At 40.8% G+C, this 14,840-nt stretch overlaps 1 protein-coding gene across 1 annotated transcript; it reads left to right on the top strand.

The window, feature by feature from the left end:
• The first annotated feature begins 10,849 nt into the window (after positions 1 to 10,849).
• Positions 10,850 to 14,596, top strand: LOC142956848 (angiopoietin-related protein 3-like). The gene is given in 8 exon segments (XM_076098607.1): positions 10,850 to 10,989; positions 10,991 to 11,498; positions 11,933 to 12,043; positions 12,693 to 12,813; positions 13,175 to 13,288; positions 13,717 to 13,812; positions 14,002 to 14,274; positions 14,376 to 14,596. Coding segments are annotated over 8 exon segments (1,584 nt in total).
• The last annotated feature ends 244 nt before the right edge of the window (positions 14,597 to 14,840 follow it).

The raw sequence follows: 14,840 nt of genomic DNA, 5'->3' as shown, positions 1-14,840 counted from the left end.
ATTTTTACATTGGTTACTGTGTGGTTATCTAATACAATAATGAACACTGTCATGATTTCTGAGGGGGAAACCAGATGCGTTTTGGCACTGACTTTTATTTGAGGTTTAACTGGTATTTTTTATGGGAGACTCCATCTTAATTTAGTGACCAGATGAAGTTTCACTCTGAACAGCAACAACACTTTTTTGGTTCTCCATTCACAATCTGCCTCTTATTCATTCTCCCATGTGCAGCGCAAAGCACAAAACACAAACATTAAATTACGCTCAAGTGCTTTCTTTTTCTTCTTTTTCTTCTTCACTCTCATTCTCTTCTTTTACCCAAGACTTCTTTTTTTCTCACACTCTCACTGCTTCATTTTGTCCAGGCATCAGCCTGCTATTATTCAACAGTGGCACGCCTGATGGTCACTTGATTACAGCTCTGCCATCCAGGACGAGAGCTGAAAATAGCTTGGGACTGTTTAGCCCAGCAGCTATGGCCAGCGGAGCAAACTATACTCCTACAGACATAAATACAGACAACCATTGTTGTGACTCACTACTTTCCTCCCTTCCTGCCCTCTCTGTGCCTCCTACTAGTCTATAGTCTTCTGTCAGATCCTTGGTTTACTTTTACGGAACTGTCTCTGACTGTAACTTTCTTTTTCCTCTCCTTTTTTTACAGTGCATGGCTCTATAATTCTGCTGACTCTCTCTTATTCTCTCTATATAGACAACAGTCTAGGTAGTCATTTCTTCCCCTATCTCCTTCTCTCAGTGTCTCTCCCTTCCAGCCTCACCTCTTCCCTCCTCCCGTCCTTCCTCCCCGCTCCTCACCACCAACCTCTGTGGCAGCTAGCTGTCCTCTTTAGGCCCTGCAGCCACCCAACCACAGTCCCAAACAATGTCAGCTATGCAGTAAACAGACAAACACCGCCAAATGTCCCTGCTGGGAATTTTGACCTCTGTCATTCACACAGTCTACGACGACGAGCGATAAACAGCAACAGATCTGCAATAAACAGTTACGAATGCGCACATTTTTACTAGCTGAAAACACTGACATACACTTGCAAATGTACAAATACATGCAACTCTTGCATGCACTCTATGCATACCATGTCTGTTACATGTTGCCTTTATAGTCCCCAGATCACTAGAGTTTAACATTTTCTGATACTATTGCCACTATGATCCCTGAGTTTTGGTACTGATTTAAGATTTAAGTTTTTTTAAACTTTACATTTCGGAAAAAAAGCCACAAAATGCTTTTTTTCATTTAAAGGGAAAATTTGCCAATTTTCAACCCTGTCACAATCTATCTGAGTTAGAGATACAGTGTGTTAAAAACGCCTATAGTTCTTGTTCTCTGTGTCTCTGGGGTGCAGCTGCAAAATCTGTTTTTCCAGTGACATTACAGTGACATCATTGGAGGCAAGGAAGAACTACATACCGCCACCTCAGCTTTGGTAGCTGCGGGGCACAATGCCGCTCTTCGCTTGTATTGCAAAGAAAGAGAAACTTAAATTCAGACTCTGTACGGTTGTATTTTTCTGTTTGGATGTAAGAATATTTCCTTCATTCAGATTTTGTTTCCTTCATTTTGTTTATCTATCAGAATAAAAGCTAGCCTGTGTAACGAAGCAAACTCGCCGCTCGCATGCAATGAATCCTGTTGCATGTAGGCACAGCCAGAAAGCTCCGCAGCAGGAGAGATCAGCTTTCTCCGTCAATATAGCATTGGGGAATGTATTTGTCTTGTGGACTACATTTACCATTAGCATTGATTGGACACCCACGAAAAACGTGGCAAATTTTCCCTTTGAGCAAAAGTTTTCAAACATCGAACTATGACAACTAATATAGAATAAATTAAAATTGTAAACTGAAAGCTACAATAACATTTGAAACATTTGCCAGATTTTGGTACCTGACAGTTTTAAAAACTTTTCATTTCTGTTGGTTCCAAAAAAGTAAATAAAAAGTAAAATAAGTGAGTCAGTAAAAAGTAATAATACTATTTCAAATATTTTCTTTACTTGAAAAGGATTTATCATATTAGAATTACTTCTCACTCTAAGTTCTGTTCTTTAGCCCTTACAGAAACCTAATACATGTGTTAAACTTTGAATCTGATAAATTGTTGTTATGCCAGTGGGCTTTTATGATGTTGAGTGGGGTCTCTCAGTACTCCATCTGACAAGTCTAAGATTAGCCTTTCCACGTGGGTGTTTAACTAAAGTGCATGTCAAGAGACATGACCCAGACATGGGTCTTCATTTTACAGAGTAATATAGGATCATTCGATGTCCTCCAGGTAGACAAACAAACTAGGAGGACAAACAAATCAATCATGTTGTTTAGAGCTGGTGAGGCATTAAGTTGAACAGAAGACCCTAATGTTGACTACAAGCAGAGACTGTATTCTGCATCGACTCTGTTAGTCTGCACTGTACAGCCGAGCACCTGTTACATCTCAATCAGTCTCACTGCTGGCTCAGTCATCAAGTGGTGAATGCAGGCTGCAGTTCAAAAGAACAAAAACACTTGCAGGAAAATCTTTTACATTTGTGCTTTGCAGTAAAAGATCAACAGTCTATCTTGTAAAAAGTGTTTTTTTTTTCTTGCTGAGAGTTAAATGAGAAGATTGATGCTACTCCCTTATCTATATGCTAAGCTATGCCGGGAGATTGTTAGCTTAGCTTACCATCAAGACTGGACAACAGCTAGCTATAGGTCTAGCTCCAGGACCTCTGTAAAATCCCCACAATTATTTTATTAATTAGATTCAACATGCTAATGCTAATTAGTGAGCAAGGCATCTGTACCTCGGGACAGAGCCAGGCTAGCTGTTTCCAGCTGCTTCCAGTTTTTATGCTAAGCTAAGTTAGCCGTCTCATGCCTGCTGTCAGACAAGCAAAGTAAAAATTCAAACTGCTGAAGCCCACAAGTTCCTTTCTTAATATAGACAGACTTTCTGACCAGGTTACCACAAAGGAAACATAGTAGAGTCATTGCCTAACTCTCCACATTTCTGTGGCACGGATTTTAATTGTGTATGCGAGTTGGCCCACCTCACAGGAAACCCGAGAAATTAACGTAAAAAGATTTTCCTTTACCCAAACAGGCTCCATCCAATGCTGCCTCTGCACACATTGCACTCAATTCAAAGTCAAGCATCAGAGTGAGGGAGTTATCAAAATTTGCTTTGTATCCAGATTAAGCTCTTGTTGTTTTTCAGTTCATTAAATGTCACAGTTTTTTAAGCGTCCCTTTTATTTTGTTTGGATTCTTTTCTTCTTTCTGTTCCCACAACAGCAGCTCTCGTCCTCTGGGTAAATGTATCACTTCTCACACGGACCTTTTAAACGTCTGCATCAGCACAACCCGTGTAATCATAATATCTCTATGCACAGCATTCTTTACCAAAGCCACAAATTAAATATGAACTTATGACACAGCAAGAGGACCTCAGATAAGGACGAGGGGATCATGTTGGACTTCAAATTTAAGTCAGACGAAGATAACTACTAGTATAGTCACTGATTGTACCAGCATGTTGCAGTGCTTATTTTTAGCCATTTCTGGCTCTATGGCAATGTCGGTTGGTTGTTCTGCCATTTTGGTGCAGACCGAAATATCTCAACAACTGTTGAAGGGATTGTGATTAAATTGCCTACAGACATTCATGGTCCCCAGAGGATCAATACTAAAGACTTTGGTGAATCCCTGACTTTTCATTCAGTAGGTTCATTCATGAGGTTGACATGTGCTGTTTTGAGTGAAATGTCTCAAAACATATTGGATGCTTGCCGTTCAATTTGATACACATATTCATGCCCCCCTCAAGATAGATTGTAATAACTTTGGTGATCCCTTGACTTTGCATCATTAACTCAAAAAGTCAATATGTCCAACACTATGGTTTGTGACTAAAAACCAATGACATTTCCATCAGCCTCAGCTGTACTTTGTGTTTGGTGCTAATTAGCAAACATGCTAACATACTAAAAAAAGAATGTGATGTTAACATCTTGCTCAAATCACCAACATGTCTTCTGCAAGTGTAACCTCAGTCTTTTTACAACTTATGGAATAACATACATTCATTCTTTTTCATGTTTTTGTTTCCATGGGTTCACATGGGGTGAACTTGCAGAGCTGTCAGTTCAGATAATCTATCACATTGTCACAGCCACCAATCACTGTTTAACACTATAATGTGACTTATAATGTGTAAAATGTGTCTAAAATGTGAGACAATTAACGTAATCCTAAACTTTAGACCTTACAGGGATGTTTCAGAGATATCCCCATGCTCTTTGCCCGTCTCTGTCCATCTGTCTGTACAGTATGTAAATCATGTTTTCCTGTCTATGTTCTGTTCTCGGAAAAATCATTCCTCTCCTCCACTTTTTGGCTGTACAGACTGCGGTTTTCTTCAGTTCATATAAGCCTTGTCTTCTGCTTGGAGTTGATTTATGAACCAAAGCCAACAGTTTGGACTCAAGATCCCTTTTCCCTCCTGTTTTAACTGTCTCTTCTTTTTTAGGTCAAACTCATTAAACACATTTTTCCCTCACTGTCTCCTTGAAATCCCTTGAGTTAAATGACAACTTTTCCGTTTTCCTGTTTTAATCTTGGGATTTTGGACCACTGGAGTCCTGGTTGTTGTCCAACAGCAACAGGGTCAGAGTTGCATTGTGGCATCTAAGCCGTACGTGGTATGTGGAGCCAAAGCTCATAGGATGAAACAGCTGCCACGGACTTCACGCATGGAAGAAAACTATGGTATGTTAGCATTGCAAGGTTAAAATAGAAAGCTGCCTTGTGCGTGTGGTGGTCACGTGGACATGTGTGTTTGTGTTTGTTCAAGTGTATTTCTGTACAGTAAAAGTAAATAAAATGTAAATATAATTAAATATTTAATCTTTAAAAGGCAAAGTTATTCTCATGAAAGTCTGATTAGTATTCAGCACAGGCCCAGAGCACACAATTTGTTAAATCACTTTATAGTCAAAAGCTTTTCTGACCCTGAATTTAGATCAGCCTGTCCCAGATCTAAAGACTTTCAAGGTCAATATTTAGCATCTCGGCTCTGACTAACAATCCAACCCAACAGTCCTCCACTGTCTGAGAGATATGAGATCAACATTAAACCAGAGCTTACCTGATGACATGTGTTCAGCAGTTTTCTCCAGTTTGTCTTGGTGATGTGAGGGCGTGTTTGTCAGACAGTCCACTACAGTCTGCTCCCAGCTCAGTTCAGTCTGTCTGTCCGTCTCCTGAAAAGGCGAAGAGGTGCTGTCAGGAAGAGTGGCATGCCGCGGCTGTTTGGGAAATGCCAATGTGCGGCCCCTGCCATAACAGAAGCTGGATTTGCTTGTGTGTAAAAGAAAGCACTGGAGGCAAGGAGGGGCTTTTGAGCAGTACCTCCTGTCCAACGACACTGACGAGTGGGAAGCTAGGCACACAGAACCACACCCATTCCTTCAGAGAGCAGCCAATAGGAGTTCAGAGGAGTAGCCGTCCGGCAAAAGACAGCAGCTCTCCTGGAACCCTGGTGATAACATGTCAAAATATGGAGCATCTGGCGAAGTAACAGAAAGTTCCAGAGTCACCTTACTGTTGTGTACCGGCCATAATCCTCTCAGATAACGTCAGTGACCACGCAGTGCCTCAGAGACCACCCTCGTTCAGAATGTGTAACCCTACCCAGTGCTATGTGGTCTCTGTCCTCTATATGCAAGTACACAGGGGGAGAGCAGAGGGCTTGGTGCCATCCATGGGGGTTAATTCTTTTAGTGCATGCCTCTCATTCTCCATGGATCCTCTTTCAACCCGCACCCACCATCTTCCTTTGGGGCACTACCATCATGCCAGGAAAGCCTTTCCTCTGCTCCTTTTAAAAACAGTGGAGAATGAGAAACAACTGTCTGGTCTGGTCGCCTGTCTTTTATCACCAAAGTCGTTGTGAAAAAGAGGAAATTGCTTTTGTAGTCATGCTAGCAGCACAGTTTCGGGGCTGACAGTGTCAGTCTGTTCACCACTTTGATCCAGACTTGAATATCTCAACACCTGTTAGATGACTTGAAACTAGCGATTGAGACCATAAACTCCTGTTTACAATGTTTAGTGAGGTAATACATCAGGAGAGAAGTAGAGTCATTTTCTCATAGATTTCTATACAATCAGACTTATTTTTGCAACCAGAGGAGTCGCCCCCTGCGGACCATTAGAGAGAATGCAAGTTTGAGGTGCTTCAGTTTTTAGAATCGGAGGTTACCACCCGGGATTGACACAATATGTTGAACAGATATGCCACCATGAGGTTCATATTTGAGGTTTTATGTGACATGTCTCAACAACTAGTGGATGGATTGCCATGACATTTGGTACAATCATTCATGTCTGCTTGAGGACGAATTATGATTTTTTATTTGTAGATCCCTTAACTTTTTAATAATAATTACACCTGCTAAGTATTAACAGGATAGGATTGACACTGTGAGCATGTTATCGTGCTAATAAGCATTTAGTTCAAGGTACAGCCCCACAGAGCCTCTATGGCTGTAGACTCTTTCTGATTCTGTTTATTCTATACAGTTAATACCTGTCTTTTCTCTATCTAATCTATTTTTTGTGTCTATGTTTGTGTTGGTGTGCAGTAGGCTTGGTTTGTCTCTTCAGGCCAAGATAAATGTATTTCTCATCAAGTATAGCCTACAGTATGGGCCAGTGAAAACTGGCAGCATCGAACGTTTAAAATAAACTGAGCAATGTAATGGACATGATGACTAAGGAGAGCCGCTCGAGGAGCTGCAGCCACCGCCCCAGTGCCCCGCCATGGATGGAAAAGGAATTAGTAAATTAGCAAGAAATACTCCTTTTCCATTACCCAAGCAGACAACTGACTCCGAGAGGGCTTGTGGTTTGACTCGAGGGACGGAGAGGGAAAAACGGTCTTTATTGGACCAAAGGATTGCTGACGGACTGACCACATACTGCAGAAAACTTGGCCTGAAGGCAAAAATCTTGGTCTGCTCAAAGTCGGTTTCAGAGAAAGATTTAGAGTTGCATCATATTTGAAGGGAAATATGGGGTAAAAAATAAATGCTTAAAATATTAGTTGAAAATTGAGTCAGTAATTATTAACTTGTACAAATAGACATTTAGGGCCCACAAAGTGAAATGCATGAGGAACGAGGCTTGCCAGCTGCAGGGTATTCATTTTCTTCCCATTTGACTGTTTTTACTTGTGAAGGCTGCCTCCTGGTGAAAAGTATAGCTGGACTTCAGATAATACTGGCAATAGGCAGGTCCTCTTTGTTGTAAAAATCATGAGACGTTTTTGGATGCTTTAATGTGTTCGCTGAAGTTTTATGTTGACGAAATGATCCTGAACCTTTTCTAATCTTGTTTGTAATTCTAATCAGCCAACATCCATGTATGTGCTGTTTTTGTTATTGTCGCTCAATAATTTCTTTGAGGAGTTGGGCCTTTAAAGGACAGCTGATATAACAAAACAGATGGAAAAGTTTAAAGTAGTTCAGTCCACCTAAAGCTCTATCAGCTGAGATCCCCCCCCCCCCCCCCCCCCCCCCCATTGATGATTGTTATGTAACTGTGGCTTGTGGTCAGGGGAGGTTGTGCTGTAGCTGCATTGGCCAATTGAAACACTAGTCATGTAACAGTGAACTATGAATCAAAAACGTCCTTGTGACCACAGGGCCACAGACCCTTGACAGCTGAGGATACATAAGTCTTACAGTAAGCAAAGCAGCTGGAATTCATTTGAATGCAGATGTCAGCTGCAGGCTATAGGTCTCTCGGTTAAAGTTTATATTAAGGCTGATGTTTAATATGTTTAAAAAATGTTCAGCACCAGCTGATGTGTGTCTTACAAACTATTTATTGAAATAGTTTTCAGCTAATAATAACAATCATAAAAAGGTTTGTTCTCAGCTAATTAGTAGTACAACGGCCAAATTAAAGACAAAAAGTAGTTCATTTTCTCAGTCAAATCTTTCAATAAAGTGAATGTCTGTGTGAGTCATGTGTTAAGTCACTATCAATCTCTAAAAAACATTGTTGACTAACTAACTTACTCACTGACTTACATTTTATATGTTTTTGTGAGTTCAAATGTATGTTATTTGTAGTTCATTGCTCAAAATGCAAGTTGCATGTTGATATTCTATAAGTATTCATCCTAGGATTACATTGATATGTAATGATATTCAGTATTGGCATACATGATTGAAAATAATATGTATCTCCTTTTGGAACTAAACTTTGGACAGTTTATCCAATACACTGACTACAAACCAAATGTGGACTTAACACAAAAATCTGTTACTGTAAGAGCTGGTCGTGTTTAGGTTGAGAAAAAAACTGCAGAAGATGTCAATGAACTAAATCATTTTAAGGTCAATGATTAGAGAGAAACATAGAAAAGTAGCATGTGCATTACCATGTCTTCTATCATCATCTATCGTCATTATATCATTATAATGGAAGAAGGAAGAAAATTGCATAGAGATTTTTTTCCCATATTAGAAGCAAGTTACTTACATATCAGTCCAAAGTGTACAGTGTGCACAAAGCAATTCACAGTTTGCTTTTGAATGTTGCAGGAGACTTGCTTGAGCACCCTCCAGCAGTCAGCAAGCATTGTACAAGCTGATGGCTGTTGGCAGAAAAACAGCCCCTAACGTGCTTTCATTCAGCCCCTGAGGATGAGGAAGAGAGCTTTGAAGATTCTCTGTAGCTGCATCAGATCACCGTGCAGAGTTTTACAATCATGGGGTTTGGACTTGCATACAGTGTCACAGTGTGTGTGGAAGACTGATATATACGTATCTATCATTTGTGTTGTAGTCTAGACCACCAAACGTGTATCGAGACCGAGACAAGACCGAACCCTCGCAGGCCGAGACCGAACAAAGACCAGACCAGTGTGAGTCCCAGTACTGCCGTGTGTTTATAGGTATCCAAATTTTATTACCAAAGATTTGGCTGACCTCTCCTCCCAGACAGCCTCCAACAGCTCCTTCTCCTGTCTGTCATTTCTGGGGTATGAAGGATGCAGAGATGCTTGACAGCCGTTTGTAGTAACACAGAATTCTATTTCGAAAAGAGTCAAGTTATTGGTTGTATTTATATTTATAAGTCTTACATCCTTACACAGTAAATCACACAATGCACAAGTAATTTCGCGATATCCCCACAATTGTGTTCTTGCCCCGTCTTGAAATACCGTCCTGAGGCTGCTTTGTCCGAGAAAAGACACGTGGTTGACTCCTTCACAACGTTGTCTTGAGACAAGTCTTGAGTACCATGACACTGTCTTTTAGAAAAAGGAAAAATGGGGAAAATATACCTTGTGTAAAATACATTTGGAGCTTCTTCCATAACCCGTCCTGAAAATAGTAGGTCCTACTGAAATTCACATGGCAACTTGACGACTCTGTCTGTTCTTGTTCTTAAGAGAATTGTGGGACCCCAAAAAGTACAAATTTAAATAAGCAGCTCAGAAACAGTACAACGAAAAAAATATACATATAAGTTAAGTTATGGTAATTAAATTAGAGAATTGACATATGGGGCGACTGTGGCTCAGAAGGTAGATCGGGTCATCGGTGTGTGATTGTTGAATGATTAGTTAGTTCTGATGGGCAGGTGGCACCTTGCATGGTAGCCCCTTCCATCAGTGTATGAATGAGTGTGAATGGGTGAATGACATGTAGTGTAAAATCACTTTGAGTAGTTGGAAGACTAGAAAGTACACGTCCATTACATTTACATATACAATATATACATTACAATACCTTAGGCTATATGAGTTTTTTTTTAATTTATATTTGTGCAAAAGAAATCCAGAAATCCAATAGTGCTATACTGGCAGCTACAATATGTACGAAATAAAATATGATATAATAATATAAGTATAGATGCCATAAGTGTTAACAATACAATATACCTAAATAACATAATGAAGTATATCGTGTAATATAAGCAGTATATGTAATATACAATCACAGTAGTACTCAATGTTCCACCTCTGACCCTTGTATAGATCACTGGCCCACTCCCCCTGTTCATCACACACACTCCTTTGTGGCCCCTTTACCGTGTGTCCCTTACTCTTTGAAGCTGGTCTCCGGCTTTTCTGTTAGAAGTTTTTATAAATGTGGGCCACTGTGCACCCATACATTGTACCATCAAGAGAGCAGGGCCCCGTGCTGAAGTCAGGGTTGTGGACTGTGTTTACTGTGTAGTGTGTACACACTGTGGGGCTGATGCAATCCTGCTCTCATATTGGAAGTTAACAATTAACAGAGAACATGGGTCACCCCCCTGTATAGATTGGTGGTTATGTCTCCCCTCATACTCGTACAAAATTGCGACACTTGTTTTCTTGCATTGCGTGTGTGTTTTTGTGTGGAGTGAAAATTAAAGTTGCAACCTTTATGCAGGTTTCACTGAAGGGAGGTAAAGCTATTATTATCACAATAAAATGCAACATGTTGAATCAGGAAGCATTTAAAAAATAAACCAGCCACGCAACAATAACAGACCAGCCGTGACCTCACCAACAAGTAACTATAGGTCAGTTAAAAAAACACTACTGAATGTCACCCTGTCCTGACTGAAAGGGAAAACATCTTTAGTTAAGTGTTAGAGTGCAAATGAATGCAGTGGCAAGCAGATGAAAAGTGAAGTGAATTCAACCTGAATTTACTTTTTGTTATTGACGAAACATTCCAACGGATGATGATCTTAAAACTAATCACTGAATTGAGTTGAACTTTCAACAGTCCACTCAGCAAGAGGAAGCTACATCATACATGCCGATATTGATCAGATGAACAGGTTAATCATTGACCTGATTCCAGACAGTGTACATAAAGCCCAGGATCCTCACCAGTCACACTGGAGGGAGAGGGCTTCCAGTTGTTCCCATAACATCACCGACACACAGCTGGAGAAGCAGCCCAATCATCATCATGAGAATCGCACTAATTCCCATATTGTTGCTCGTGGCTGCTGCCTGTGTCCCTGCCCTGTGTGGCAAAGAGGACCAGCCTGTCCTCCAGCCCGAGGCCCCGGTTGAAACCCGTTCCCGGTTTGCCGCTCTCGATGATGTGCGTCTCCTGGCAAACGGCCTCCTCCAGCTGGGTCAGAGCCTGCGGGAGTTTGTGCAGAAGACAAAGGGACAGATAAACGACATCCTCCAGAAGCTGAACATCTTTGACCACTCGTTTTACCAGCTCTCAGTGCTTGCCAGTGAAATTAAAGAGGAAGAAGAGGTGCTAAAGAAGACCACCGTGGTGCTGAAGGCCAACAACGAAGAGATCAAAGGCCTGTCTGTGAAGATCAGCTCCAAGGTGGACAGCATCCTGCAGGAGAAGAGTCAGTTGAAAAACAAGGTGGAAGGGCTGGAGGAGAAGCTGAGCAGCATGTCACAAGGCCTGATGACAAGCGAACAAGGTGCAGAGATCAGTGGCCTCAGGGTGAGTCACCTGTTGTAAAAAAAGGATTATTTGCTTTTGAGGATTTTTTTTGTTGCTGAGGTGGAAATGCCTCTGAAAGATAATTTAGATACAACATTAAAAACTCCTTCTGGGTGAGATGGCAACTTTCTTTGGGCGGCCTATTTTTCACAAGCAGGAATTATAACTTTTTTGAAGTCAACACAAATCTCCTACATGTCTACTGGAAAGAGATGTTAGACAAGCTTTTAACATGCCTTTTGAATACTTAATGACAACTCTTAATAACGTATAATATGCAATTTGTTTCCTTAACTATGCTTTGTTATGCGATTGTTCTCCTAATCTACTGTATGTCTTCTAAAATACAGACTCCGAGTATTGTCTGTGATATTAAGAATTAAATAACAGCATTCCTTAACAGTTTCCATGATTCTTTCATGGTCCCTGGTCAGGAAGTGATCCTCAGCCAGGAGCGGAGCATCACAGAGCTGCTGAAGGCTGTGAGGGAGCAGAGTGACCAGCTTAACCACCAGAAGGTTAAGATCACCATTCTGGAGGAAAAGGTAAATGTTAGAAAAACGTTTTGCCGGAAGAGGGGGTCAAAGAAGGGGGTGGATTATGTACCTTTTTCTTTTTGCTTAGTGTTAGTAGCAAAAAATAGTTGGGAGTGCAGGGGACTTTTCAGACGTTTTCACTCATTTTCTCACCCATTCATTCATTCCTTGCAAAGTTTTATTGTTGCAATCCAATAGTTGCATCACATTCATATTTTAAGCTGCACCCTTAAGAAGGTATCTGAAAGAAATGTTTCCAGCACGCCGGCAACGCAACTCAGGTGTAATGTAACTGATTGGTCGGACAGAGAGGCACGTGCTGTCCTGGACACAAATCCTGTGTTTGTTTGACCCACGCACGACAGGGGGGTGTTACATTTTTTATAATTCAAGGAGAGGGTCATAAGACAATACTAATGACATTCAGGAGGACGTTGCTTTTTTTAAGTGTTATAATACATTTTCATTTTCATTAGTCTTTAAAGCACAAGATGAATATTGTTACAGTGAAATATGTCAAAAACTTTTTCAACTTTTGCAGATAGACAACCCAAAGTATATTATGTGTGGAATTGCTATTTAATCCGCAGTATTTCCTGGTGGTCAGTCTGAGGATTACGTCGGCTAAATGAAGTCTTTCCCTGACTATTTTTCCTAGCTTACAGTCGACACATTGACACAAGAGACCATTGAGAGGATGCCTGACATCTTCAACAATGAAGCACCAACACTCACCCCTTATCTGACATCAAGCTCAACCGGCACCACCAGCATGACGAGTAAGAGTGATAATAAAGCATGAGGAACTGTTAAGAGTGATATTAGGATTTAGTATTTTTTTATTTGTGTACATTATATCAGCAAGCACAAAGGTTTATATTCAATATTACTGTGTCAGTGCTCATCATCTACGAATGAGTCCCGACAATTTACAGCAATTTTCTGCTTCACTTTCATACATTACCTGCCTGCACATTCACAGTTTCAGCATTTACTGAGCAATACATTGTCCTGCAGACATTTTTCCTGCCAATGCTGCTGATACGAACTGTTGACTGTGTGGTCACAAGTGCACTCCCATTTCTCTGCTCCTGATCCAGTTTCAACTTTGACATCATGTCTGTGTCCATTTTTAAATAGATCTGCCATCAGACTGCAGTGACCTGTTCAACAGAGGGGAGCGAGCCAGTGGTGTCTATGCCATCAGACCTACCGGAACGGAGCCCTTCATGGCTTTTTGTGACATGAGCAAAGGTACTGTCACACAAACATTTAACTTTATCACAGCACAGGACTACAGGTTTGTTTGTCATTAAAGATCCAATTTAAATTGTTATTATTCTTATTAATTACTGTCTATCTTATATCTTACTAAAAGTTTCAAACCTTAATGTAAAGCAGCAGTAGAACTAAATTACAGTAACGCATGCATGAATTGTTTGCTGTGAATTCCAAATACATTCAAAGGCAATTTGAATACAGGGCAGGGATGGCGGACTTCGCCACTAACAATGAAAACTAATACAGAAGAAGTAATTACATAATATAAATACATTAAATAGCTAACGCTTAACAAATGTTGAACATATCAACATTAAACTATTTGATGTAAGTTGCGAGGTTTAAGACTTTAATTTAAATCATTAACTTTTTCTATTCCTTTTTCTTTTTCTTCAATTTAGATCATGGAGCAACAGTCATCCAGCGAAGGACCGATGGTTCAGTGAATTTTGATCAAATCTGGGAGAAGTATGAAAATGGGTTTGGAGATTTTCAAGGTGAGAGACATTATTCTCTTCTTGAGACTTTACTTGAAAATGTATTGTCAACTGACAAATTCTAAATGACTTAGCGTATATCATTATTATAACATTTGTAATTTTATAAAATGTAATAACAGCATCACCTCTCAAAGGTGCTTGATAAATCATGTCAGCTCCGACGGCTCACTGATGTCTCTCTCACAGGCGACTTTTGGCTGGGTCTCAGAAACATCCACTCTCTTGCCACTCGGGGCAACTCTGTCCTTCACATCCAGCTGGAAGACTGGAAACAGAACAGGCGCTTCATTGAATACAGATTCAACCTTAATGGTCCTGAGAGCAACTACACCATTCACCTCACGCATCTGTCTGGAGATTTGCCGGACCCCATGAGCAACCACACAGGCATGATGTTCTCCACCAAGGACAGGGACAATGACAACCACCAGGAATCCAACTGTGCCCGCAGCTACACAGGTACAGCGGGTACACGTGTAGGAGACGTGTTTCTCCTTGTGTGATGCAAACAGGGGGATTAATGAATACTTGTACAACATGTCATTTCTGTCATCTTCCAGGTGGATGGTGGTTTAACGCCTGCGGAGACACCAACCTGAATGGGAGATATTTCCACATGAGACCTAAGGGGCGCTCAGATCGTAGGAGAGGGATTCAGTGGAAGCCGGTCCAAAAAGCGCCTTACTCCCTTAAGTTTACCCAGATCTCTGTACACCCCGTGGCTTCCCCCAATACCCCCTCCTTCACTTCACCCTCCTCTGAAACAAGTGTCTTTCTGTGATCCAGCACCAGCATTCTCAGAGAAAATACTGCATTTAACAGTGGCCTCTTCAGGAGAGTCCTGGCGATGCTTCATGTGGACAGCCATGGTTTAAGACGCCTTGGGCAGAGACCAAGACGTTTCTTCCGAGTGTCAAGTTATAAATACTGAAATACAGTTAGCCGTTGGCATACAATATATCTTCACTCACTGCATCTCAGAGGTCAAAGGTTATGGAGGAGAAATTAAAACATACAGCCATATG

The sequence above is a fragment of the Anarhichas minor genome, unplaced genomic scaffold (genome assembly GCF_050575085.1).
Source record: "Anarhichas minor isolate MPS153535 unplaced genomic scaffold, ASM5057508v1 ptg000024l, whole genome shotgun sequence".
Taxonomy (NCBI): Eukaryota; Metazoa; Chordata; class Actinopteri; order Perciformes; family Anarhichadidae; genus Anarhichas; species Anarhichas minor.
Note: the sequence above shows the minus strand (reverse complement) of the source record. Positions and strands in the feature narration are given on the sequence as shown.